Raw genomic sequence first — 27961 nt, forward strand, 5'->3', positions numbered from 1 at the left:
AAACATCTTGTACATTACCAAAGTAATCGTATAACGGTGTTAGAATATATATCATAGGCTACCTATTTTGTGTCATGTCTTTTGCTCAGAACAAGACCCTGTTACTACAAGCAAGCTGGTATCTAACGATATTTAGAGCTCCTATTTTCTAGAGGAATTGGGAAGTCTGTTACGGCATTGACAACTCAATTATTGAGATGGTAGGCATGAGATGTTTACCCTGCGATGTCTACAAAGTCAACTGTTGAGCCATTGTGCCCACACAAGTTGTTTTCATTTCCGATTTATAAGAACAAAACCTAATTTCATTTCACATTAATAAAGTTTCAATTTCATGAAATTCCAACTAAAGTTTACCTTGCCATCTTCATACCATAACAAGGCATGATTTCTTGACAAAACTTTACAGTCAAATATTGCATTGTTTGCTGCTGGTCGCGCTCTGGCGACTGAACGGCCAATTTTAGCTGGCTCCGTCAACGAAACTCTCCTCTCTTGGAATGGATGAGAATTTGTACGACAAGTGAATGTTGCAGTCATTTCTGAAATTATGATTTCACCCATATTTAAAATTTATATGAAGCAGCACTATGTTTTATCATTGAGATATGTTTACAACTCTCGTTTGTATAAATTAAAAGCTTGACCTTGATTTTCCAGTTTTCTGCAGTTTTGATAATTTGCCCAAATAAAAAAGCCAATATCTGAATATATATATATTCATAAGAGAACAGTAGCAGCTTGCAAGAACAATACATGGTTATTGACTAGCAAACTAAATGCTAAAAAAATAGCAAGTTCACTGATTGTAAGAACCAAAATCTTGATACAATACCAAGAAGCATATATTTGTCTCAAAATAATCTGTTCTCACCTGTTTGTACTTAGGGTGATATATCCTCAAATTGGAAATTGCTCAAAGGTACTTTTGCACTTCACCAATGTTGAAGAACACAATGTGTAGTTGTCATTGTAGTTGCAAGTTTTTAGAACTTCAAACCAATTTACATGATGCTGTATCTAGACTATTATCTGATCATAGTCATTGTCCGATGATGTTAATAATAATGTTGATATTGCTGTATGATGTAACAGTATAATGACCTCATGAACTAGTATATATAACTGTAATATATAAAAAAATGCTTTCATATCAGTATTCAGGTATTACTGTATTAAATTGGATGTGGAACACATTAATTAAGGGTGTTCAACGAATTGTAAATAAAACATAAATTAATGATAAGCAATTACAGAAAACTGAAATTTTTTATAGTTTGTGTCCACGTAATTCAATTTATTTTAACAGGATATAAATTAAATTATTATTTGATTCAAACCCTACACGATGCAGTGATCAAGGTTGATAGTTTGAAAGCAATTACAGAATTAAATATCAAAACTGAAGATTACTGATTATTCTGTTATTGTAACTAAGCGAGCAGTCGAGCTATAGGCCTATTACATTTTTTAATTAGCTGTGGTACATCCTTTATATAAACATGCATTTTGTGATATTGCTGTAGAGTTGATTTAATGCAGCAATGGCCAAAATGTAGATAGTATGATGTGATCAAATTTGAGTGTTTTTCAATGAAGTCGTAATTTTTTCTGTATCCCCAATTGACAATTCTATCTCCTAATTCAGCAATCAGCTTTTATTTATTTGTTTTTATCAATTATTTTTCGGCTGTTATGCTGATTATGATGTCAAAATAAACTTATGCTTAACTTATAACAGTATAACATATAAGAGGTGAAATTTATTCGGGAAAATATAATTGAAATAGAAAAGTCAGAAAGTTGAGCTCTGGCAGTCTGGTCAATTAAGTTGCTGAAAGAAGATCAGTCTGTCAGTATCAGTGTATGAGACAAGTTCAGGCAAACATCAGTCACAAAAATTTCTAAGTTAGGAATACAACATGCGGACATAAACCAACATGAGTCCGATAGTAATATCAGAATATTGGGCTTGGGCCTAATAAAATTATGATTAAAATACCCTTAAAAATATTCTTTCACTTGTCTAAGCTTAATTAAGATTTTGTCTAAACAGACACAACAAATTTGGGTATAGATAATTATCAAAGCTAAAGCTGGGAAACCAGCACCATTGCCTATATAGTCTACTCACAACCTCCTAAAAGTGCACAACCCAAACTTCTGATTCACTGTCCCAGGATTTGCTCTTGAATTCGAAATAATAAAGACAAACAAAAGGCATTGGGAAGGGTTTACGTGAAAAATGGATTTGATGCAGCTCTCGGGCGCCGCATATTGGATAAAAGAATAATGAACTTAAATCGTTTCAATCAAGAAAAACATTATCAAATCAAATAAAACAAGAGAGCTACGCCCAAATATATGCACACGTCTGTTCGCAGTACAGTACGGTTTACCGTACCGTCAGATCACAGTCTACAAATATATTCACACCAAGCGAAGCAGTACAGTAGGACACAAAATGGCGTCCGATGGCCGCAGAAAGTTTAATGACGTCATAGCAAACAAAAACAAATCTCACAGAGCTAGCAGACATATTTAAAATGAATAAAAGTAATATCTTCAACCACTGAAAATTTCAAAGCAATAGGTCCAGTATTCGAAGAGAAAAGCGTTTTTTTTTAATATTTCCACTAGGTGTGTTATTCTGTGTCAAACAACAAGAACAACATAATATTGAAACGATCGTTATGTCCACTACATGTCCAACAACAACATAATATTGAAACGATCGCTATGTCCACTACGTGTCCAAAAATGAAATCTAGTTAAGTCAATAATCTTGTCAAAACCAACATCATACATAAACCCTTTTCTCCATCGCGGGAAATTCCATTCAAATCATCATGAGTGGACATTTGGTCCCAAACATTTGGAAATCTTTCTTTTGTTTAGACTAAATGTAAAAATTACATTTGCCCTTGCACCAATGATATCCTGATGCAGGGTTTTCCAAACTGGGTGTCCGTGATGACTGCTCGAGGGTTCTGCAACGACCGGAAAAGAGCTGGGTCAATCTTCAACGATTGATTTCAATCAAAACTCCATTGCTTATTTTTGGTTGACTGCGGCGGACGAATATTCATTGCTGTCAGAAAAGTCAATTAAAATTTATTGCATTTTAAAACAGCCTACATGTCTGCGCAGCATTTTCAGATCTTACCAATATGATGACAAAATATATGCCGAGATATGCCGTAGAGTTGGATCTAAGAATTTGCTTGTCACAAACTGCCCCGAGAATTGAGAAATTGTGCATTGAAAATCAACCGCGTTCATCACATCAATGACATTAAACAACATGATGCGCAACTCCGGCATTTTTGTCCGAAGATCGTATTCGATAGCACGCTCCAATGCACATACTTGACGAGACGAAAACGAGCGGATGTGTGCTGCTTTCAAGGCGTAGCACGAATGGTGTTCGTGCCTGCTTTGACAGTTGTTGTCGATTTTAATGATATTTTTGAAAGTTGGGATAAAAAGAAATCGGTAAAAGGTAAGGTGAATACTATTGTTGTATATCACAACCGGGCATCGCACTGTTAAGTACATGTGGGAAAGCCAGCCTTTGTCAAATACTACGAAGTTATTAATTCAGTACGGTACGTAGTTGCCCATTTGCCGAAATTACATATTTACTTACTCCTTATGGTTTCAAATAGTTCATGCACCTCCAGTTAGATTTTTTTAATCAGTGAGGATATATACTCATTGTTGATTGCTGCTCATTGTAACATACTATTACGCATTCACTTTTATTTGCGTATTTAATCAAAGTGTTAACAAGTTCACCTAACATTTCACTCATACCGGTCTATATTGTATAGTCTGATTTCTCAAGTATTTGGAGCCACGAATGCTTGTAATTTTCTGACTAAACCCTTTTATTAGTTGGTTTATTTTCCAAAATTCAGTAAAATATTTTTTAAATAAAACATGAGATATTGGATTTATTAGCTTTTCCATTCTGAATCATATAGACTGCTTTATTTATTCTTAACGAAAATTAATAAATCTCCTCTCTTTCTTCAGATGTGAAAGTTGTGGACAAACCTGTCTAAGCATTGTGAGACTCTTGCAGCACAAGAGGCAATAGCAGAAATAGTAAGTATATCAATCAAGAAATTAAGCCGACATAAAGCAAAACTTTCAACTATTCGTCTAATCTCAATTTCCTATTATTTATTCACAGGACAACTATAGCAGACGTGGAGATATCAGAAGTCTGGTGACATATCAGTGACAGTGTGATTCCAAGAAATATAATGCAATTGAAAATAGAAAATTGCAATAGAAAAACAACCTATGGAGGCATGCAAAGACATTTGACCCTCCGGTAGAGTTGTGTATGGCCCCCACATCCTGCAGGGCTTGAGGAAAATAACTAAAAATTCCAAAGCGTAAGATTGCATAAGCGGTCTTATTTGTAAAAAGGCACAAAACACGCCAGACATACTTAAAACAGCTTTGGAAATGAGGATTACGGGTACCTCACTGCACTTGTGTTATATTTGGTTCATCAACTTTTGGTAGTACTATAGAAAAAATTCCGAAAGGGGTATAATCATCATTCATGATAAAATACTATAATATATTTTTTGAACAACTTCAATCTAGACCAGGGATCTCAAACTCGCGGCCCCAGAGAACTTCCAGTGCGGCCCTCGAACGCTTAACAATAATTGTAATAGTATTTTGGAATTTTTTTTTTTATTTAAATGTAATAGATTTTTCAAACCTTCTAAAGTGAAATTGATTATTCACACAGAAAACAATTTACTGAAAGTAGTTTTGGAATATTAATTTTTTTTGTCCACATTTTGACCCAATTAAGAATACACATCAAGCTAGCAAAAGAATACTTGAATAAAACACTTGAGTAATTAAATTAAACGCAAAGTACACGAAGAAGGTGGCATTTTCGAAGAAAATGGGAGTTGTAACATTTCTGCTCTTCACAAAATTCTGAAGCACATTGTTTAATTTGTCATATTTCCATCAATACAATCAAAAAACACAATAAGCTCAGCAGTCAATATGACAAATTCGAAGACCAACTTCGAACAGAAAATTTCCATGTGTTTGTATATTAATATAATTATACAACGACTTAGTTACTAAAAATCAATATCAATAATAATTCAAGCAATCCTATGCCACGCAATGTAGTGCGAAATGTCTTGTCGAAAAAATCTGTCATTTGTTTTTTTACTGATCTATACATGAAATGATAAAAGTAACTTTTTTGCATTACTGGAATTATTTAAACATTCGTAAAGATCCAGATAAACCCATGATCATGTGGCCTCGTTAGTTAGAGTACTATAAAATCATTTCAGACTGGCCTTAGTATGCTGGTGACACAAAAAAGATGCCAAACGCCAGGACGAATGTAATTATTAAAACATTGAGTTTATACTGTAGTATTTTTGTTAATTTTAGGTTCATATATTTAGATTAAGTTATTTTTAGTGTATGTATTATTCTTTCCTTATTCAAAGCTTGTTCAAAAATGATTTTGATGGTTGTACATAGAATTTTACGATTTTTTATAATAAATACTGTAACTTGCAAATGTTGCAATAATAGTGGAATGCAAATATTAATATGTAATTGCATTTGAAATTGAAGAAAATAATAAAACTTAATCCAACTGTTTAGTTGCATCACAATATATGTCACAAACTAAAACTATCTTAAAAATATCTTTTAAGTATACATTATCAAAAACTGTTTGCGGCTCTTTTTACAATTTTCAAAATGTAATGCGGCTCTCGAAAACCCATGAGTTTGACACCACTGATCTATTCTAGACGATTCAAGCATTGCTTTGGGAAATTATATCACTTCAATTAAATTGAAATAATCTCGCTATATTAAATACAAAATCGTTGCTATCATAGAGGTAAACCAATTCAGCCACTCGAAATATATTGGCCTTCACAAAGCAATGGAGGCAAAATTGAGAGTTCATGAGCTATGAACATTTGTTCTTTTCTTTGTCTTGAACTTCCCATACTCCACAGCCCCTATTAATTTTTTTTAATTTTAATTACCATGTGATGGTCATACATATCTTTAACTTGTATTTTCTGTCATGATGTATTATCTCAATGTGCCAAACTATTAATTTGTGTGCATATTTTGCTTCCAGATGACATAAATGTATTGTCATGTTTATTACCTCAGCTTGGAGTATTGACAAGAAAAAGGTGCCAGTAAATTAGGTAAAAAAATTTTCAACTCATTGTTATAATCAGAATTCACAATCAATAGGAATTATAAACAGCCAACAATCAGTGAGAATTATATGCGAAATCCCTCAGAATAAATTTGTCTAAAATCGGAGGAAGGCAAAAAATATAGGTAGTTTCCATTCACACAAGCATTTCAAGAAGACTTGCTCGAGCCAAACTAAATGAGCATCGTCAGGTGATCGGTAAGGCTGCAAGTTGAATTCAGCCCTGCAACCTCCTGCATAGAAGATAATATTAATTAGTGGGCTATGAGCTAAATTCCTAAATTTAAACAAACCTATCTACGATGCATTATGTACCAGCAATGTTACCTACGATTAACTGAATATGTAATATGTCTAATAAATTCACCTACAAAAGCAAGTTCGATAGGTGCAAACTTTGTGTTATGGAATTGTATCGCAGCACAGTTTTGTATGACACCCTCTTTAAATGAAATTTCAATGATTAAGCGCAAACATTAAAGTTACTAACTTTGAACTTTGTCATTATCTGCAAAATGTTCCACACAAATCTTTCCGCTATCGCGTTTGTAATCTTTTCTGATAAAAAAAAACGTCTATGATGTCCAGAATTGCTCTTTACAGCTTGCCTGTTATTCCAGCTTTCCAAGTAAGCAAAACTTCTTAGATATAGAGATTATTTTGTTTCGTTACAGGCGCAAAAAGGCAGGTACTACACGTAAAAAAGACGCCGAGTAGCAAAAGCGAGCGGAAAACGGACGCGAAAGGCGACGAGAAATATGTGCATTGGAGCGTATCATGAAATACAATGTTTTGCCTGTAGTCTTATGGAGTGACGTCAGAGTTGCCTATCATGTTGTTTAATGTCATTGATCACATTAATGTCGTTTGCGTTGTTGTGTTGTAAATGAAACATTATGTACCTCGTTGGTTAGGGACAGAAATTGTTACAGCATAGGATGGGGGTCCATCATAAATAAAATTCACAAACAGCGGTCCGCGGCCCAAAAGTTTGGGAAACTCTGTCCTAATGCATGACGTTTGACCAATGCAGTAAATATGAACCAAAGAGACTGTAAACCCTATTCCACTTGTAGATTGATTGGTATTTCTTCTGCATGAGAATTTTGCTGTATCTTACTCAGTCTTAGTCTCTGCCTAAACTTAACCACGCCACGTCCTAATTTAAACCCACGTGTATTTACACCCGCAGATTTTGGCACCCACACATAATTGGCACTCATGGGAGTTTGCAGCCCTGTAAATCCCCACTCATGGACACTATTGGTTTATTTTCAAATCATAGCTTATTAGGGATGTAAGCCATTTACACGAACCTCTCTGGTTTAATGAAAATATATCTTGCCAAGTAAAACTTTTATATATGGATGAATGAAATAGTAAAAATATTTGTTTTGTTGAAGATACTTGTGATTCTAAACAGCAAATTGCAATGTTTCCGCATATTTTTCATCCTTATTGTTTTTATGATGAGATGCTAGCGCAGGGCTACTCAACTATTTTCACCAAAGGTCCGTTTACGAAACTTCAAAATTACTGGGGTCCGGACATTACAGAAAATTTATTTCATCAAATAAACGAAAATTCAAATGCAATATTAAATACAAGAGCAATGAATGGCTCGCAAATATGGACACAAATAATATCGCCCATCGGTACCAGTACGACAAGCTGTATAGCTGTGTATTGTATCAAAATCATCTGAAACTATAAAACGATGCTTATGCTGCCAAAATAAACAAGCAGAGCGGTCCAAATATTATGGTCGAAAGGTCCGGATTCGGACCGCCAGTTGAGTAGCCCTGTGCTAGCGTATTCAAAAATTATATCATGTATATATACCCCAGGAATGGGAAACTAATTTATCAAAAACCTCACAAGTCAATCCACATCCTAGTCTGATCGAATCGTTTCAATCAAGAAAAACATAATCAAATAGAAAAACGGCCAAAAGAATTGTGCAGAAACTTAGATAATTGGTTGACATTGTATGAAAAAGTTTTCATTGCCCCATTGAATCCAGACATAGTTCATTCCATGTTAAATTTGCTTTGCGAGCAGTGCCCACTAATGACCTGCTATATAGAATAAATAAAACACAAAGTCCAAAAGTTACATTTTGTAATATGCATGTTGAAACTGTGTTACATTTATTTTATCTCTGTGAATTTGTGCAGCAATTTGGGGAAATAGTTAACGCTTGGCCAACCGTTGAATATGAATTAAAATATTTGAAAGGTTTAAATTTCCATTTGAAACATGGAGATATGTTACTGGGGGTAGGGTAAAACCAGGGTGTAAATTATGTTTTATTATGTGCCAGATATTTTATATACAAATGTAAACTGCGTAATGAAAGGCCTCAATTTTTATATATGATAAAAATATTATAAACTGTGAAAAGACTATTGCAACTAAAAATGGTAAACTGTCAATTCATGAGAAGTGGAAAACTATTACGCGCTCGTTTTTTCCAAATGCAACTGTATTTATGTTATGGACCCTTTGACCCCCGGAAAATTCTTCCCATACTTTACCATTGCAAAGTTTTCAGGGCTATTTTAGGAGTGCTTTTGCGATTTGGCGCCTGTAAAATGGGGTATGTGTTTTAAACCATCATTATGATACATCGCATACAACAATCTGTTTTTTAAACTAACGAATAGAGTTCAAAAACGAGGTAACGTTTACAACCACGCTTGACAATCTGTCTGAGCGGATGCGAAAAGGGGGCATTGTTACGTCACTTTTTGCATCTTGCTGATTGGCCAATGTCACGAAGTAAATAAGGAAGTCGATGCTCGGGGAAAGGTCCATTGTATCTATATAAATGGGTTATGTGATATTGTGATGTTTTTATTAAAAAAAACCATGGACACCAGTCTTCGAGTAAACAAGGCTTTATCGCCATTAGCGTCGCAGATCCGAATTTAATATAAAGTAAAGTAATGAATACGAACTCGCTGCATATCAACACGCAATTAATTTGTATTTTCATCAATCAAATCAGATCAAGCGAAACTCCAAACCGGTGAAAAATGATATAACATTAAAAAATGAAAGTTTGTCTGAAACAGAAATATTCGAGAGCGAAAACGACTGAGGATGAAAATGTATTGAAACTGAAAGGCAAATATCCACAAGTTAAATGTCCACCAGCGAAAATGTATATCCAATACTTTTCTTGTAATTTTGAATGCCACCGTTTACTATTGGATTTGAAAAATCTTATATTCATTCTACTTTTACACTTTTTGTCCATCTCGTCTTTGCCCTATTTAAAGGAAATTTTAACCTAATCTTCAAATTCCTTCTGTTGTGTACTAGTACGGTGGTTGGCGCGATCTCCCGATTGATGGCATAACTAGCCAGACTATAGTGCACTTCTCAGTACCATGAAATCTAAGTATTTGATGGACATTGGCCACGATCTAACATCAATGCAATCGGCCATACATCCCCCACGGAGAAAAAGCGATTTCATTATTTCCTGGTGTTTTAGCGGTCAACAGAAGGATAACATACTGTATCTCAATAATTAGAGAAAGATATGTTCAGAAATTCAATCAAATTTTTTAAGAAGTTGAAAAAAATGTTCAAAGCTAATTTATAAATCGGTTACGTTTGACCTCACAATTCCTCTTAAATGAGCAGAAAGAACTTTGATCTGACAAAGCTATATTAGTATTTAATCAACTCTGCCATCATCGTCGGTACAACACTCAATTACATCTGTCACCACATCATTCTCCTGATACATTTTCAGGTTTCGTGTCTTCACTTTTGCCATAAAGAGTTTCATCCCAATCAATAACCTCTGGTTCACGAGGGCGATGTATCTTCGGAAAAGCATTGCCTAGTTTCATTCGAAATTCTTCAAAATCTTTGGCACCAATCATTTTCCAAACAACCAGACAGAACAGTGAAAATCCGCCAACACTGTACAAAGTTGCTCTTCCAAGTGCTTTTCGAGCTAATGCTATACCGTTTTCTGTCATAACAGGATCTACTTGTTGCCCTTGTTTCAGTTTCTGATTTTGTCGTTCTGTTCGTGATAGCATTGCCCCAAAACCACCCAAGGCACCCATTGTTGTGATTCCAAGAAAAAATAGCAATCTCGTTTTGAAATTTTTCGAGTCATCTTTATTGGATGGTTGCTCATCATTGGAATCATTCATTATATATTTACAATAATAGTTTTAAAGGCCCCACGATTAGCGAAACTTTGGTCGGTAAAGGACCTTCTACATGTTCAACTAAAAAGAATTGAACAAACGTTAAATGTCAACAGAATTATATACTTTTTACTTCTGTTTCAAATAATTGAAATGACGGACAAAATATACAAGTAACAGTTAAGGATCAGATTTCCAATAATTCAGGGATAAAGTAGAAAATATGTATTCCATCTCAAAATTTCAAGTCAGGTTATTCTGATGCGACATATTTTTCCAAAAATACTCCCCCAGTTGATAAAGATTCATAAAACAAATGAAAAATAAAAAAAATAACTTCAAGCACCAGACAGGAAAAATACAATGAGTACAATACAATTCTAAATTAAAAAAAAAAATAATTCAAAATCATTTGCATACTGGCAGTTATAAAATGCCTATGCACAACTAGAGAAACAAAAAAGAGATTGATTGGTGATAGATAGGCAGCATCAACATGCTTAAAACAACATTAAGTACAAATGAGCTAGTAGAAGTGGTTTTTATTGTCCCGAAGTTAATTTCATGGAATCTCTGATAAATAATAAAGTATCGGAGATGAAATTTTGTAAAGCAACCTGAATTATAATATGGGACCAATAAATAATAGAATCATATGAACTAGCGAATGATGCCACTCTCAATGTCATTCTATTGGCAGATATGCAAATAATTATGAAATTTTACTATGCCAGACTTATTCTAGAGGATGTTGTTAAATATATATTATAGAACAAAGGATGAAAAGGGAAAACATTCCAAAGAAAAATACATTTTTAAGCCTGATAAGTCTATTATATTCAACATGTACCCACATTACAAATTGCTAATAAATCAACATAACTATCACCCAACACTCCAGAATGGTTAATTTCTTTGAATCAATTATTACAGAAATATTAAAAAAAATTTAGCCAATAAAAGTATTGCATATCAAGTAAGACAAGAATTTAGCGAAATATCATCGGACTGCGACAATTCGGACATGTTGAGTTACTGCTTGTATCAAACCATTTATAAAGACACTCTGCATGATATTTCTTTTTACAAGTTTTACATTTCAACTTGGGTAATGACTGGCTGCTGCCATGCACCAGTGAAAAACAAATCATGCATTCTTCAAGTCCTTCAAATCTCTTGTCAACCTTGTCTTTCCACAATAACAATCCGTCTATAATTCCACCATTTCGATATTGGAGAAAAGTTGTAATCTGCAAGATCCAATATCTCCACTGACCCATAACCACCCCAGCACGTTTTTCAGTGTTCACAGTGATTGGACCAAGTGGATGATTCGCAGATAAGCAAACTACTATTTCCATTTGCACTTCATTTAGTTGATAAGAAGCATGGACTTCTCTCACAGTTGGTCTGGCAATGATTTCCATTCCTTCTACATTTTGCTGTTGCTTTGTTAATTGTACTGCTTTAAACTCCTTTGAAATTAAAAATGGACTGACGAATGTTGAAGTGAATTTATCAACTTTAGATCGTGCACCTTTTGCCAAGTTGTTAAACCATGACCTTGATGTTGCAGGCATCTGCATAAGGAAATCTTTGTACACAGATGCCGCAATATGCTCCACAAGATCCAGACCCATCACACCATTGCATGTAAATTCAGGATCAGTTTTGAAATGAGTGGCCTGACCCACCATAAGTTTAAACAATTTTGGTAACAAGTCGTCAACAAGGTTGCTGTCATTTTCTTTCATTAAATTATCAATATAAATAGTTTTATTTTCTGCATGTATATGTGTTGTCATATTTATTAATAATTTCCAGCTCAGTAAATATGCCAATATTGTAACTATATTCTCTTCTATCAATAAAATATTTTGATTCATATCTTCTGCTTTCTCCTCTTCATCAGTACCACTGCTGTTATCTTCATCGCTGTCAGAATCTGGGGCGGCCTTCATTGTTTCAACTTCTCTTGACATAAAAACAGAAGCAATGTTTTTAGAAGACCTTTTCACTATGTTAAAAATAGCAACTGGAGGATTAACAGTTTCCTTTGTTACAAGCTGGTCCAAAACAATGGATAATAAATGATAAACAGTCAGTTGAATAATATTAGTGTTAGCATCACCACTGGTTGAAGGGTATAGCCATGGGCAGAGATGATTTAAAAGAGTTTGTACTGCTTCCGGAAGGGCTGAGTCTGGAGAAAGACGAGGTTTTAGATTTGCTGATGATTCAAGAATACTTTTAGCACTGACTTGTTTTAATGAATTACAAATACTAGAAACAATCGATGAGCTTTCAATGTTTTTGGCAGGCAGGTTTAGAAATATTTTTACTAATGATGTATATATTGACATGGAAAAGAACTCAGTCCATTCAGAAACTAAATTCTGCGGGATAGTAGGATCAGCTGTTGCCATTGGTGATGCCATGAATGTTTCAATTTCTTCTTTCAGAGTGCATGTCATAGTTAACATTTTCAATGCAAAAACAGATAACACATTTTCCAAATCTAAATAGTTCGAGACATTGTCTATCCAGGATACCACTGAACAACATATCAAGTCCCACTGACTTTCTGAAAGAGCATCACCAAGATGCCTTATGGCCAATGTGAAGAGATGAGCAAATTCACAGTTCAGTAATATAACTTCTGGCAATGCCGTCTTTATTGTGTCATCAAAGAGAAATAGTTCTTCTTTGTCACTCCTCCAAGTTATGAGATGATCCAAGTATATTAGGAGGAATTCATTTTTCAAGTCCTTTTCAGAAACTTCACACAACATAGAAATTCCCAAAGAAAAAACATAGTAGATTTCTGATGGAGAATAATCGCCAAAAGATTCTGAAGCCATTCTGCTGTTCAGTTGTAATAATATTTTAAGAAGCTTGTCTTGGGATAAGTTTGCAATCAAATTGGACATTGTTTCAAACAGAGGTAGACCAATCTCCAATTGTGTATCACAAGTTTTAATCAAGGCATCAATTGGAACTTGGATCTCATTCTCATCAAATTGAGTTTTAATTTTTGAAACACATGATGGCCATACCCCACCTATAGTCATAGCCTTTTCCATCACATTCTTCCTGAATGCCACTCCAAACTTTTCCCCAAGAATATCAAAAAATTCCACTTGTACTGGACCATTTGTGATAGCACAAGAAATGACATATTCCTCTGTCAGGTTAGAAAGTCCATGTATTTCTTTCCATGATATATCTGTATTCTTACTTTCACTCAGCACACTATATACACGTTTTACAATTTCAACACAAATATCAACAACTGACAAATACTGATCAGAGATAGTACAATGCGAGGACGAATACCCAAGCTCTGAAGACGATCTTCTTTCCAGATTATAAGAAGAATCATCAGTAATAAAACCTCTTATATTATTCCACTCTTGTGATGTGGGAAATAGATTTTCAAAAAATTCTGATGCCATCACATTCTCTTCTTGTTTTGAATTCGTCAAAATAGCATAAAAAATGTGCTCAATTCTTGATGAAGCATCAGTTACACTGGGTGGATTGCTTAAAATGATATGCTTCTTTATCCAACCAAGTTGTGAGGAAATATATTCATTAAAATTCAAAGCATAGCTTCCTACAAATGGCTTCGAAGCTTCCTTAGCAAGAACAGAATATTTTGTAAACAGAGACAGCAAAGAAGGCATCACGTCTTCTGTGGCATAATACGAATGCAATAAAGATGTCAGCAAATCTTCCCATATATTCTCAGTAGTTGCATCTAAATTCTCCCCAAATTCGTGATTGACGCACCGCAGCATTAAAGTAGCAAACTTTTGCAAGAATGAAATATAACATTGAGATGAAGTACAATTATTTTCCAAACGCTTGAGATTCTCCAACATGTTTGAAATTATCTGTTTAAAACCATCTTCACCACAAATGAATCCAGTTTTTTCATCAGATTTGAATGTCACTGTCAAAATATTCTCAAGCAAAAACCAAGCGTCATCAGCCATATTTTTACCAATAGTTTCTTCACAGCTACATTGAGAAATACAATCAATAAGCGACTTCAAAAACAGAAATACATTTAATTCTGTATCAGAAAAGATATTTGTCATCCAGATTGCTATTTTGTGGTTACTGTCAACTACTCCAGTAAGTCTTACTAACAGATGAAGCATAATTAAAAATTTAGGATTTTCAGCTTCGAAAACCATGAGGTTACTCAAATCTATAGGAAAGCTGTGGGAGGGTTCACAATGGATAATTGCATTAAAAAGTAAGTCTGAGACAAGATGAGACATTTTTTCATCGCTTGAGCTGAGAGTTTTAGAGATTCGATCCACATCGCTAAGCAACACATGTTCAATATAATCAATTACTTTTACTTCGGCATCCTTATTTTGCTGGACATGGATTTTCTGATACACCGAAATCAACAAAGATGGACTGCCAAAATGTTTAAAAACCAGGCTATATATGGATAGCATTTCCTCAGAATCTTTAAGAGTCATCAAGAGACCAGATTCAATCAAAATCATGTTGATCTTTTCCCGTATAAGACTTTGCACTTCATATTGTTTGTCCAAGGCTTTTGTTTCAGCCATATTTGTGGTTGGTTTTGGGGGAGAATCATGACTGAATTTAACAGAGCGTCGAATTGGAATGTGCTTTTCTTCTGATGAGTGATTCAACAATTTGTCCAAAAACTGTATAAGCATTTTCATGATAGGCAAATTTTCTTCTTTTATACAATCATGTGCTAATGCTGAAATATCCGACCAAAAATTTTGAAATAATTTGGAATACAGTATTGAAACATCAGGATCCAACATTTTGCGAGTCCACATGCCAATGGCCTCAGAAACACGTTGGTAAAGGATACTTGATATTAATTTATTACCTTTCCCAGAAAAGTGATCAATAATAGTTTTCATTACATTTTCTTTAATGATAATGTTTGTCACATTGATAATAGACTCATCATCATTGTGAGTGGTTACGGCTGTCCGACTAACTAATAGTCTGCACAACTCAATTTGAGCTGAGATCGCTTGCTCGGATCCATGCCTGCTGAGACGTATTTTGTCCTGATCAAGGCAAATTTTAATAGATTCAAATATTTTTGAAAATATATGTATGATATCGGCCGAGTTTGGTAACTTGGCTAAAATTGGGAGTAGACTTGGGAGAACAATGGAACTTAATCCATAACACCCAGCCTTGAGAATTGAACATAACCCCGGAATTAATCCTTTATTTATGTCGGCAGCTTCATGCCATTTCTCATACGTTGCAACAATAGCAACTGCAGCAGAATATAGAGGTTTACACACAGTACCATTGCTCTCATTAAGCCTGTGAAAAACAGACTTACATGCATCAGTTAAATGAGTTTCAAGTATACTTGGTGATACCGTGCAAAGACGTTCAATGACAGAGTAAAACCCTGCTCTTACAGAATCACTAGCATGCTTTTGAAATTTCCAGAACTTGCTATCGCCTATTATTTCATCCATTTCTTCTTTGTCTGGCGAGTAGTTGGTAACAGTTTGGATGAATAAGGAAAGCGCCTCCAGTGATGATGCCAATATGCGATTAAAATTATTGCCCTCTTGATCTGTAAGCTTCTCCCTTTTGGCTTGAGGTCCAAATATATATGACGTTATTGTTTTTAAAATATCTTTTCGACAAAAAGCAAAAGCTTCAATTTTTTTATTGTTTGAAAATGCTTTCGAAATTCCTGCATCTGCCGACATTGAAGCTGGAGAATATGAATCACATTGGCTTATGAACCAACATCCCATAATATTTTTCAATTGAAGAGCAAGGTTCTTTCCCGCCGCTTCGGCAATTGCATTCATCGCATTTTGTGCATGTTCCCGTACCCTTCTGTCATTATCCTCAAATAGTTTGTTATAAACTCGAGGCCAATATGGCAATACAGTTAGTACTTCATGTTGTTTACAAGATCGACACAAATCCGCGAATTCCACTAATGCTTTTAGTTTTGTCGTTACGTCTCTTTTATATAATTTTTTTAACACAGTACGAAACTCGACATTTGCAATTGAATCCAATCCAGCAAGTTCAGGGATATTTCCCAATCCACTTGAAGGGGAAGATGGAAATAAACCTTGTCCACTACCCTTCATTAATAAATCAGCAGATCGAACGCTGCTTGAAGGCAGCACATTACCTTTGGTCCTTTGTTGTTGTCCTTTTTTCTTACCCATATTTATTTTGCAAATAAAATTAACTTTATTTATAATTTAAACAGAATGCTATGATAATCTAGAACAAAAACACAACAGTCAATTAGTTATCACGCATGGAATTGCAATAAATATAACATTGTGTTTTAGACCGAATGTTAATTCAAACAGAATTTTAAAACATAGTGCACAAAGTACTTCTCTTCTACACATACACTCACAATAATTATCAGAAATAAAAGACAGTTTCATAAATTCAAATCTGAATTTGACAATCAAGTGTATACACACAGTTTTTATAAATCCAGGAGTTTTTAGTGCTTTGATAGTTTATCCAATTTCTCCTTATGATTTTTTATTTTCGACTTCAATCTCTTGATTTCCTGCTCGTGATTTTCAATTTCGTCGTCATGATGTTCTTTCAAAGCTTTGAGCTGCTGTTGTTGCAATTTTCTGAAGTACATGTTTTCCTCAGCCTTCTCTTTATCTGAAAGAACTCCTCCAGCTTTTCGAATTGCTCCATCATCAGACATTGTTCTTATTGTCGGATTTATGGCAGCCACAATTCTTCTTGCAACAACAGCTCGAACAATGCTTGCCATTGTTGTGGGCTTGATATATAACTACAAAGTAAACTAAGTATGTAAAATAAAAATAGGAAACTTGAATGTAATAGTAGACAATTTTATGTTCAATATATTTTAACACAATATAAACATGACCCAGAAAGAGTGATTGATTGCTACGTTTACCAACATGTGGGCAGTGACCTAAAGTTGGGACGCCCTAAAGTCCTTTGGGTTGTTTGTTTTTTTACTAAAAAGATAGAACTTGAGATTATTTTCTAATAAATTTTATTTTGTATCCAACATTTTGAACTGTTCGATTGATATAACAATTGTATTTGTGGAAAGAATAGTTTCACAGTGTACAAGCTTGGCAGTTTCTATAGTGCTATGCTTAAGAAAAGCCTCACCCCTGCATCAAGATTCTATAAACTCACTGATAGCAAACAATTGCAGCTTTCTCACCTTAAACAATTTCTGGTGAGATGAACGGTACGTAAAATTGATTAATTTGTATTAGTATTTTAATTTTGCAGCTATAAAAGTAGTACATGCTGTTTAGTATTTGAGCGTATCTTTGGATCAAGAGATTTTACAAAATTTATCCTTTAAAGAACCATGCATCTGATATGTTTACTATATGATTATCACTGTACTACGTACTACCGCACCTTATTTTTGTTACTATATTTAATGTTTCAATGTTTACTCTTTATCGCCACTTTACAGTTTTATAATATGAATTCAACAGAAGAAATATGTACTTTTAAGGAAAAATTTTGCACCACGAAGTAACTAGAGACGTCTAGATTTCTACGACCAGTAAGTTCATGTTTTTTGTATAATCTGAAAAGTTCATTTCTGTAAACCTTGAGAACTGACAATCATTGTTTACATTATTGTGTATACCTTATTTATAGTCGATTTTATGACAATCACTCGATAGTTTGTTTTTTATATTTTTAAGCACGAAAAGTCAACATAGGTTTGCACATTATCATCTAGAAATAATTTGTTCGATTGTTTGTTTACATGCCGTCTCACTCATCACACGCTCAGCCGCTAGTCAGTTTACTATTTTGTTTGTGAGTAGGCTAATTGGACTAATTTGATTATGAAGTTCGATGCCTGAATAATGACCAAACGTTTATATTCATGTTTATGTTTGTTGTGATTTGTTTTCATTCTTCTTCCGTGAGTGAACGCGTTTAATATGTTAAAAACTTATTTTTAGGTTTTGTTCACTTTCCAGATTCTTCACCTTTCTCTTTTTTGCGTATTGCTTTATTTTTGGGAATGGATTAAAATAGAATCTATCTATCTCTGTAGACCAGGGGTTCCCAAACCAGGGGTCGCGACCCCAAATTGGGTCGGAGTGATACGGTAAGTAGGTAGGGTCGCCGAACAGGTCATGGGGTCGCTGAGGTATGATATAGGATGGATGTACAAATCATCTAAGATTCGACAAACCATGTTATATTTAGCAGTTTGTAGCATGGCTTACTGTAAAACAGGCCCATAAGCATCGCTCTATGTTTATGCTATAGAAAATGTAAGTGCTTATTGTGACATCACTGTTTGATTTTAGCTTATTTTACCTCATACCACAACATTACCAAACTCAAAAGTCCAGTGAAAGAAGCTCTAAAGTTTCATGAAAAATATCGACCTGGGGTCGCACTGGATACTTGAAAGTTGTCCTTGGGGTCGTCCTGAAAAAAGCTTGGGGGGTTCCCAAGTAGACCCTACCGGTATCTAGAAAACATTAACAACGTTACCGTAATCAGTGAAAGATTTCAGAATCTGTACCGGTACCGGTAGTTATAGATTTTACCACAATTTTTAATGAAACGTGTGATTAATTTGACATACCGGTAGGCCTATCTCACACCTACCTTACACTTTTTTTTTGCTAAATTAAATTCCAGAGCCAATATGGAATTATTTAATTATATTTTTTTAAAGCCAATTATATTGTCAAATTTTTTTTTACTACCTTACACTTACACAGCAAGTTCTGAAATTACAGAAAACTTCCTTCGGTACTCAGCCGTACCCAACATTCTGACAGTAAGCATAATACTGTAATGTGACCTCTGAGATATTGCGACACTGCTGGCGATGTTTCCCTTCGATCGGATTTTTCAGAGAGGATAACCGAAGGGGCCGTACAGTTATTCTGCAAAGAGACCGGGAAATAATGATCTATTTACAAATTCGGTCAGAAAGTACACATATTATAATAATCATGAGTTTATTTTGATTTTCCTTGACTTGATTTCCTGGAAAAACGTACGCGAAGCATAACGGCATACGAACAGAAATTTCGAGAAAACTGACTTCAACTTCAACGAGGTTTACCAAGGATTTTTTTACCCATCTTCGAGGGAGAGAAATGCCGATAACACGAACCATGGCCTCTCGTCGGTACTTGTCTTTTTCACATTGCACATAAGGACTGTTCGGACTATAATTACCATTCGTGTTTATAGGTTTCATATTTTTGTGTTGTCGAGTGTCGTCGTGTTTTGGGCAGTGGAGCAACAAAATGACTGAAATGTCAGAGCGGTTACTAAAATTTCAATTGTTTCATCACCATTGTTAGTAATCCCTAACACGCTCTATTCTTTGGCATATGCCCTTCTCTTTTTTATCGCAATGAAAGCGTGGTGTTTTAATACATTTCTATGTGTATTCACGATTTTGCTGCAGTATGCTACTTAGAATGTGGTTTTTTATCAACGTAAATACGAACCCATTTCTGTTTTTATACCGGTAAATATTCCGTTTTGTTCTTCTAGGTGGGGTCGGCCACAGCCTATAAGTTATTATAGTTTGTCAATTTTTACCGGTACCCGTTTACCTTTTGTGGAGTCAACGATAGTTCAACCGCTCTTCATTTTTAGATTCAGATTCGGTCTCATTTCGCGCTCGTCCTGATTCCGCCAGTCGCCATAATCCGGTTTTGACCCGTATTTTTTGGATATGCGGCTTGTATTTCAGTATATTTGTTTGATTTTATGTGACGTCGTGCCAAAGACTCAGCGGTTGGAGCATTTTGTCACATTGTTAAGTTACGAATTAGTTTTGTGATCGCTAGAGTAGGTGAGACTGATGCGCATATACCGTACCGTACAATACCGCAACTTTCGTAGGACTGGCAGTTTATTGGTTCAGAGGTGCCTGTACGGATACCGAGTTATACAGAATAATTTACTACCGGTACCGGTAGCAGTTAGCCCAGGGCAGCAGGGATGTCTAAAACCAAATATTTCATTATTCCGAATACACACTGAAAATATATTTTCAGATTTTAGAATATGAAATATCGAATAGCTTACATTCTAAGATGGTGGCACATTCTTAAATCACCATATCTTCATGTTGATCATATCGAAAACCTGAAAGCGACATAGTCCGAATATAATAAAATTTCATTGTTTTCTCTTTGTTGTATCTTACCAGCTGAAATATCGTACTGTTGTATGTTTTGATCTATTTGTCTGAGGGCTTGAAGTCCAATTTTTAAAGAAAAATGTTCGAAATTATTCCTAAATTAAAAAAATTACTATTCTATTTTATTACTATTATATTTTATTCTACTCGTATACTGGTATGTAATTTGCGTATTTTCAGTACTTGTGGAAAAATAAATTACTGATTACTATATTGAGTATTTTGGGCATCTCTGGTTCAGCCGAAGCGGACCTCTAAGTACAAAATAGCCCATGTCTGCGTGTAAAAATTGTGTTATTGATCTCATACTGTGTACTATTATATCCGGATCTTGAAATACAATACTTACTGACTTACTGGCCTAACATTGTAACACAAACATGCAACTAAAACTGTTAGCTGCCAGAAGTATAACATAATTCATTAATTGGTTGACAGTTCAGCAGTAGTCAATCTCAGAAATGTTTGTGTCATGACCACAGTGGACAGTACCGTACCATCTTATATATTATTACCACATTTGATGCTTGAATAAAGAAACTGAGAAATGACATGAAATTATTTCTTTTGAGACATATCTGAGTTTTCCCTTTGAAGGTAATATCCATAAAACAACTGCTGAACAGAATAGTTTTAATCCTGAAACTGGTGAATTTTGTTATGATTGCGAGTCATATGTTTAATTTCCAAAAAAAAATTCTGTACCAGGATGCCAGGACTGGGACTTAAATTGCTGAAATGCTTTCAAAATGATCTTTTGTTCGCTTATTGAGGCAGTAATGCTATTTTTAATATGGATTTTATTGACCAAACATAGACAACTTCAAGTTTGTTAGGGTTACACGCATGCTACAGTATGTGGCACACTTTACAAATAATGGATGCTCTTGATATATGAAAACATTAATTATAATGATAAATTCAAACACCTATTTTCTGAGATAGTTAGGCCGGGACTGTCCCTCCGCATCAAAAGTGGCAAACCAGAGCTGTACAACAAATTAAAAAAAAAAAGGTCAATCTAAAAGCGCCACAATTAGAATCCTTAAAAAGCAATCTGATTCACAGAAGAAAAATTCTACTGTGCGATTTGAGAATAGTTAACAAAAAACAATCAGCAAAAATGAATTTTCCTCTTGGCGGCTGATGCATGTCGCAATCGATCTGCATTATTATCACTCCATACATCGCATGATTTTGCCTTTTTTCCAGAACAAATAGAGTGTTCTTAGACTCAGAGAACTGTCGTACTGTTCTGAAACTCTGCAACACTAGGTGTCAATTTTGAAAATTGCTTTATTTTGAACAGTAACTGAGTAATCACAACAACTGAACAAGTTATGGCAATTCTCTTGCGATCAATCAACAAACAGTCTCAGAATTTTTCCAAATTTTTGAGGCTTGATTTCATCAATAATTCGAGGCTCAATCCCAGATGTGTCAATTTCCACACTAGTGACATTGATAAGCAATCTTCATACATCTCTGACAAAGCTTACATTAATGGGAAATGGATATCGACTGATAAGACATTTGAAGTTTACAATCCTTTTAATGAAGAAGTGATCGGTTCATCTGCTGATTGCGATGTTGGTCTTGCGGAAACTGCGATTGAGGCTGCTGATAATGCACTTGGTCCATGGAAGGGTATGACTGCGAAAGAGCGCTCAAACATTATGAAAAAATGGTATGACTTGATCATGAAAGATAAAGATGGTCTGGCTGAGCTGGTTACCCTTGAGAATGGAAAACCTATTCTACAGTCTGCTACGGAAATTCTGTATGCAGCTAGTTTTGTTGAGTGGTATGCAGAGGAGGGGAAGCGAACATATGGAATAACTATGCCAACTGTTCTATCTGGAAAGAAAATGATGACGTTGAAGCAACCAATAGGAGTAGTTTCCATGATCACCCCTTGGAATTTTCCAGCTGCTATGATTACTAGAAAAGCATGCGCTGCTCTTGCTGCTGGTTGTACTGTTATCCTAAAACCCTCAGAAGAAACTCCATTCTCCGCACTTGCTTTTGCAAAGTTAGCTGAAGATGCCGGTCTTCCTCCTGGAGTTTTAAATATTATCCCTTCTTCACGATCTAATGTTGCTAGCGTTGGAGAACTTCTCTGCAGTCATCCATCCATAGCAGCTGTTTCATTTACCGGCTCTACTGCAACAGGGAAGGTTTTGCTGCGCCATGCTGCATCTACAGTCAAGAAGATGTCTCTTGAAAATGGCGGTAATGCCCCTTTTATCGTTTTTGATTCTAGTGATATAAAAAAGGCGGTACAAGGTGCACTAGCATGTAAATTCAGGTATTCTGGCCAGACTTGCATTTGTGCTAATAGGATACTTGTGCAATCTGGAATCCATGATGATTTTGTTGCGCAACTTGCAAAAGCCATCAAAAACGAGTTAATCATAGGTAATGGTATGGATAGCAAAACAACTTTCGGACCTTTGATTAATGCAGCTGCAGTGAACAAGGTTGAAGAGCAAGTTAATGATGCAGTAAAACATGGCGCCAATGTTGTCGTTGGTGGATCAAGAAGCAGCATTGGGAAAAATTTATACGAACCCACTCTCTTGACTGGGGTGACTACAGCTATGCAATGTTGCCAATATGAAACCTTTGGGCCCATCGCACCAATCGTGAAGTTTCACTCAGAGGAGGAAGCTATCGAGATCGCTAATAATACTACTTCTGGATTGGCTGGGTATGTGTACTCTGGTGATGTCGCACAATGTTGGAGAGTGGCGGAAAATCTGGAATACGGAGTTGTTGGAATCAACGAAGGTCTGATAAGTGCTGCTGAGGCTCCATTTGGTGGATACAAGGAGTCTGGTCTTGGACGAGAAGGGTCAATTTACGGTATGGATGAATTCATGGAAGTCAAGTATTTGTGCTGGGGAGTGTAGTAAGTAGACATGTCACCAATCTTAAAAGTCTTTCATAATCTCGTTGTAGAAGCTGCAGGAATGATTTGTTCTTAATATTTATGCAGATGTAAAATTCTTATTATGCTCAATCTGCTATGATTTATTGTAAATTTTATATGATCAACTTGTTGTACCACCAATCCCTGTATATACATCTGCCAAACACATTTCTATATGTTATTCATTGAATTTGATGTTTTCTCCTGTACTAGTTCCTGTAAGAAGTTTTCACATATATCAGAAATTGGTTTCAGTAGATGAAATAACATGAACTTTATGTTCTTGTGTATAACTGTATGTCATAGTTATATTATTTTCATTAATTTCTTTTTTTGCCAAATTTCAGTATGCTGACTTTCAAATGTGTCATTCCTTATAGTGTTTTTATATGTAGTGTTGAGAATAGAGAAAATAAGTTTTGCTTTCTTCATCTTGAATTTCATTGCATTTATTTGTAATTCATCAGTAATCATCCAATAAGAGCAAATAAGTGCTGTTGTTTCGTCGTTATATTCGGTATGTTTTATTTTTATTTCGCTTTTTGGTACTGCATTAGTATACATATTGTTACATTTAATTATTTTTCAATAACAAATTCAATATTATTGTTTTGCCTTATGCGGACGTTGAACTGTGTATAATTTTTGATTTCACCTTTATAATGTTACATGAATATGCGATTGAAATATTTTGCAAATTTGAATAGTGCAATATTGAGATTTTATATAAAGAGGTATTCCTTAGTCCGTACCCTCCATTTTCCTTGTTTTCAATGGCTCTATTGAATTTGACTTGAAAATATAATTATCTTGAATTTTAATTAGCCTCAGGTTGGTGTTTATTGTATGTAAATATATGCTTTCTATCACTGCTTTGTACAATTTTCATTATCTCATCAATCATGCAATGAGCTTTATTTTAATATTCAGATTTATCACCAATTCCTAGTTTGAGCTTTATTAAAAATCTAAAAATGGCTGAACTCGATATCGTTGTCTATGAGGCAAAATTGTCTGAGCAAATGGAAAGATTTGATGATATGGTGAAATGCATGAAGAAAGTTGCTGAAGTTGGTCGCCCTCTCACTGTTGAAGAAAGAAATCTTCTCTCTGTTGCTTACAAGAATGTTATTGGTGCTAGAAGAGCTTCTTGGAGAATACTTTCCAGCATAGAGTCAAAGTTAAAAGACAGTGAAACTGTCGACAATGAAAAGTTATCCATTCTGCAAGAATATCGTAGTGTTATAGAAGAGGAATTGAGCAGCACTTGTCGTGAAATAATGGATCTAATTGATGAGCATTTATTTCCGAATTCAGCAGATGATGAGTCTAAAGTATTCTATCTGAAGATGAAAGGAGATTATCAGAGGTATATCGCTGAATATCAATCGGGAGATAACAGAGGGAAAGCTGCAGAAAAAAGCTTGAAGGCATATGACGAAGCTAGAGAATTGGCAAAGAAAAGTTTGCGTTCCACGGATCCTATTCGCTTAGGACTGGCTCTCAACTTCTCTGTTTTCTACTATGAGATCCTAAATCAGCCCACAGAGGCATGCGAACTCGCAAGAACAGCTTTTGATAGTGCGATTGCAGAATTGGACACCTTGAGTGAGGCATCGTACAAGGATTCAACACTGATCATGCAGCTACTGAGGGACAACTTGACCCTTTGGACATCGGATATGGCGGGAGATGACGCATGTGATCAAACAGAAGATGTCGTCTTGCAGGACGTGGAATCCAATGATGCCAAAGATTAAGAATTTTTTGAATATGTATAAGCATCTACAGTAACAATTGAATGAATAGTATAAAACTGACTGACTGGATAATTGGAATTTGCAAAATGTAACTTTAGTATGTAATATTGTGACTTGATCAACTTGTTATGTATGGCAACCGTCATTTGCACATCTCAATATCTAAATTAGCACTGAAAATAATTGTTTGGTTTGTAATGAAGTAGCCAGTTAGCAATCCCACAGCTTATAGAAAATAGATAGGCTAATAAAGAAACAATGAAAACATGTTAATAATATAAAGAACTTGACAATATGCTTGGAATATTTAGTTGATGTCTGTATTGCTGAATACTTGGTTTCAATTCAATGCTATTTCATTTTTTTTAATAAATATGTTCAATGTAATTTTTTACATGTAAAATGTCATTTTTAAAACTATGAATGATTCTATTTGGATATTTCGATGTTATATGACACTATTGAGGACTTTCCAATGTGACATTCACTGACTAATCGTAACATATGTGAGTATACTTTCCAAAAATCGTTGACCAAACTTACCCTTCTCTTTGAGAGATTTTTTCCGCCTAGTGATGAAATTAGTCTTTATATTTTTGTTCAATAAGACTATTGTACTAAACTTCAAAAATTTGTCATACGTTTCCACTATGGTTACTACTGATGTATAGTAAATATTTGAAAAGACGGAATCAGCAAAGTATCAGTTTTTGTTAAACTGCTTGGATACCATGCCATATAGGATATAGCAGGGATAGCCAACATGTTTTCTACCGCGATCGACTAAAATATTCAAAATAGCTCGCGATCGACTGATCGGTAATAATGTCACACACAAAAACAAATGCAGATAATTGTACACATGCATACAAAAAATTCCGCTCTCGCCAATAAGTTGCGCATGTACAGTGCTTTATTCATCCCGTTTTAAAACACACAATAGGCACTGCATGAAACTGGTACAAGTAAATTCATGTCATCATAAATTTTTTCCATGATTATTACTTGATTCGTAATAAATTTGATATTTCAATTTTAAATGATCTCTGGAAATTATCCAGTACAGGATATTAGGTAGCTGTTTTATACTTGTAACAATTTTGATGTTTGGTAGATGTTTTTTGAAAGCCCAATACAAAGTAATGGTAGTTTTACATCTGTACCTGACATTATTATTTGATGTATCGTTTTGCTGCTTCAGTTTCGTAGCTTGCTTTTGTGGATTTGCTTATACACAGTGAAAAAAAAGCCAAAAAAAATTATCCCAACTGTAATTTGTTCAGTTTTCTATAAAGGAACGATTACCATATTTACATCCTAAGAAATGTGATCGCTATTATGTTCTTGTATATTGTCAAATTTTTGAAAGGAATTCCAATTTCTTGTGGGAAATTTTGTACTGCAACATTAGTTCATTTTTTATTGAATTTCTTAAATTGCTATCAATTCTTAGAGAAAGTGTTGAAAATGGCATAATACCAAATATCATTGTATCATAATAGGACATTATATGCTTGCTGAATTCTGTTTTTGTTCCTGATTTTATATGTTAATTTGAGTCACGATATGAGATCTTCACTAACTACTATAGTTCTGTAATTTGAAAAGTTCTTTAATTTTTAAATATATTCCACTTTCTAACATAATTGATGTTCATTCCAATTAATGTCAGTACAAGGAAAACAAGTCATTGTATTAAACCACTCCTAATAATGTATGTTAAATTCACAGAAGTAATCGGTGAATGTTGGCGAATATAACTTCTATTTCTTTCAAATCCCTCTGCTAGAATACTCAGTAATGCCACTATAATATCTTTTAATGATTGTCTTGGGGTTTTTTCAATTATTAGAATAGCAAATATAACGACCGATACTACACTCCCGTGGGTCTTGGAATTCAACAATTTTTTCATTGAAATTTTCTCCATCTACAACAGCAGATAGACTACCCTTATTAATGGCTCCTGAGCTCATTTTTGAGTAATAATGCGTCAACATAATTCCGTCTGAACCCCAGGGAATGAAGGCTGTTCATCTTATTGTATTTTTGCAAATCTTAAAAGTTATAAGTGCTCGTGTACGAGTATAGCCAATGTTGATTGGGTTATGAATTTTATCATTACACTGCAGTTATTAAAAAGATCGATAGTACCTTGTTTTGACAATATGAGCTTTTATTCATGTTAGTGTTCTTTATTGTTTGGAGCAGCATCTAACATTTCACCTGACAATTTCATGACTTAATATTATTAATGACCCATGCCTAGTTGATTAAGTATACCCATAATAGAAGAATATTTAAATTTTGACCAAAAAATGCATATATAAAGATTTGCATTACTTATTAGAGCAAGAAAAGCATTTTATATCAGAATCTTCAATTGAAATTGTTATAAGTTAGTTGTTATAAAATAGTTAACATTTGGTTATAAGCTCTTTCTTCTCGTTATACAGATTGAATAATGAAAATGAAATCTATTCTGGGTATGCTTTATCTTCCAGTAGTTAGTTAACTTGTAAAATTTTGATTGTTTTCAATGTTTTTGTTATTGATGTCAGTAGTGAAATAGAAACTTTACATTACAGATTTCTAGCAGTAATTTATAAATAGTTTATTGTACTT

At 34.5% G+C, this 27961-nt stretch overlaps 5 protein-coding genes and 1 pseudogene across 7 annotated transcripts in view; 2 read left to right on the forward strand and 4 right to left on the reverse strand.

The window, feature by feature from the left end:
* The window catches only part of LOC120341675 (uncharacterized), a 31663-nt gene extending 30546 nt beyond the window's left edge, over positions 1 to 1117 (reverse strand). For 2 of the 3 annotated variants that reach the window (XM_039410243.2, XM_039410244.2), the window contains exons 1-2: positions 875 to 1117; positions 358 to 542 (exon numbers count right to left, since the gene is read on the reverse strand). In XM_039410243.2, the coding sequence (XP_039266177.2) occupies positions 358 to 540 (183 nt within the window). In that variant the 5' untranslated portion in view covers positions 541 to 542; positions 875 to 1117. The remainder of the gene's footprint in view (positions 1 to 357; positions 543 to 874) is intronic. The other variant, XM_039410242.2, reaches the window with a different exon arrangement.
* Positions 1118 to 7793: 6676 nt separating this feature from the next.
* LOC120341650 (transmembrane protein 242-like) lies at positions 7794 to 11343 on the reverse strand. The gene has a single exon (XM_039410205.2). The coding sequence runs from the start codon at positions 10423 to 10425 to the stop codon at positions 9991 to 9993; it is 435 nt and encodes a 144-aa protein (XP_039266139.2). The 5' UTR covers positions 10426 to 11343; the 3' UTR covers positions 7794 to 9990.
* Positions 10504 to 16648, reverse strand: LOC120341649 (E3 ubiquitin-protein ligase listerin-like). Its single transcript, XM_039410204.2, has one exon. It carries the CDS (start codon positions 16641 to 16643, stop codon positions 11412 to 11414), a length of 5232 nt encoding a protein of 1743 aa, XP_039266138.2. The 5' UTR covers positions 16644 to 16648; the 3' UTR covers positions 10504 to 11411.
* Positions 16649 to 16700: 52 nt separating this feature from the next.
* Positions 16701 to 17283, reverse strand: LOC120341651 (uncharacterized). The gene has a single exon (XM_039410206.2). It carries the CDS (start codon positions 17222 to 17224, stop codon positions 16937 to 16939), a length of 288 nt encoding a protein of 95 aa, XP_039266140.1. The 5' UTR covers positions 17225 to 17283; the 3' UTR covers positions 16701 to 16936.
* A 2273-nt stretch (positions 17284 to 19556) lies between these two features.
* Positions 19557 to 24507, forward strand: LOC120340859 (succinate-semialdehyde dehydrogenase, mitochondrial pseudogene; annotated as a pseudogene).
* A 37-nt stretch (positions 24508 to 24544) lies between these two features.
* Positions 24545 to 27925, forward strand: LOC120340861 (14-3-3 protein zeta-like). Its single transcript, XM_039409247.2, has one exon. The coding sequence runs from the start codon at positions 24551 to 24553 to the stop codon at positions 25334 to 25336; it is 786 nt and encodes a 261-aa protein (XP_039265181.1). The 5' UTR covers positions 24545 to 24550; the 3' UTR covers positions 25337 to 27925.
* The last annotated feature ends 36 nt before the right edge of the window (positions 27926 to 27961 follow it).

The sequence above is a fragment of the Styela clava genome, chromosome 14 (assembly GCF_964204865.1).
Source record: "Styela clava chromosome 14, kaStyClav1.hap1.2, whole genome shotgun sequence".
NCBI classification, from domain to species: domain Eukaryota; kingdom Metazoa; phylum Chordata; class Ascidiacea; order Stolidobranchia; family Styelidae; genus Styela; species Styela clava.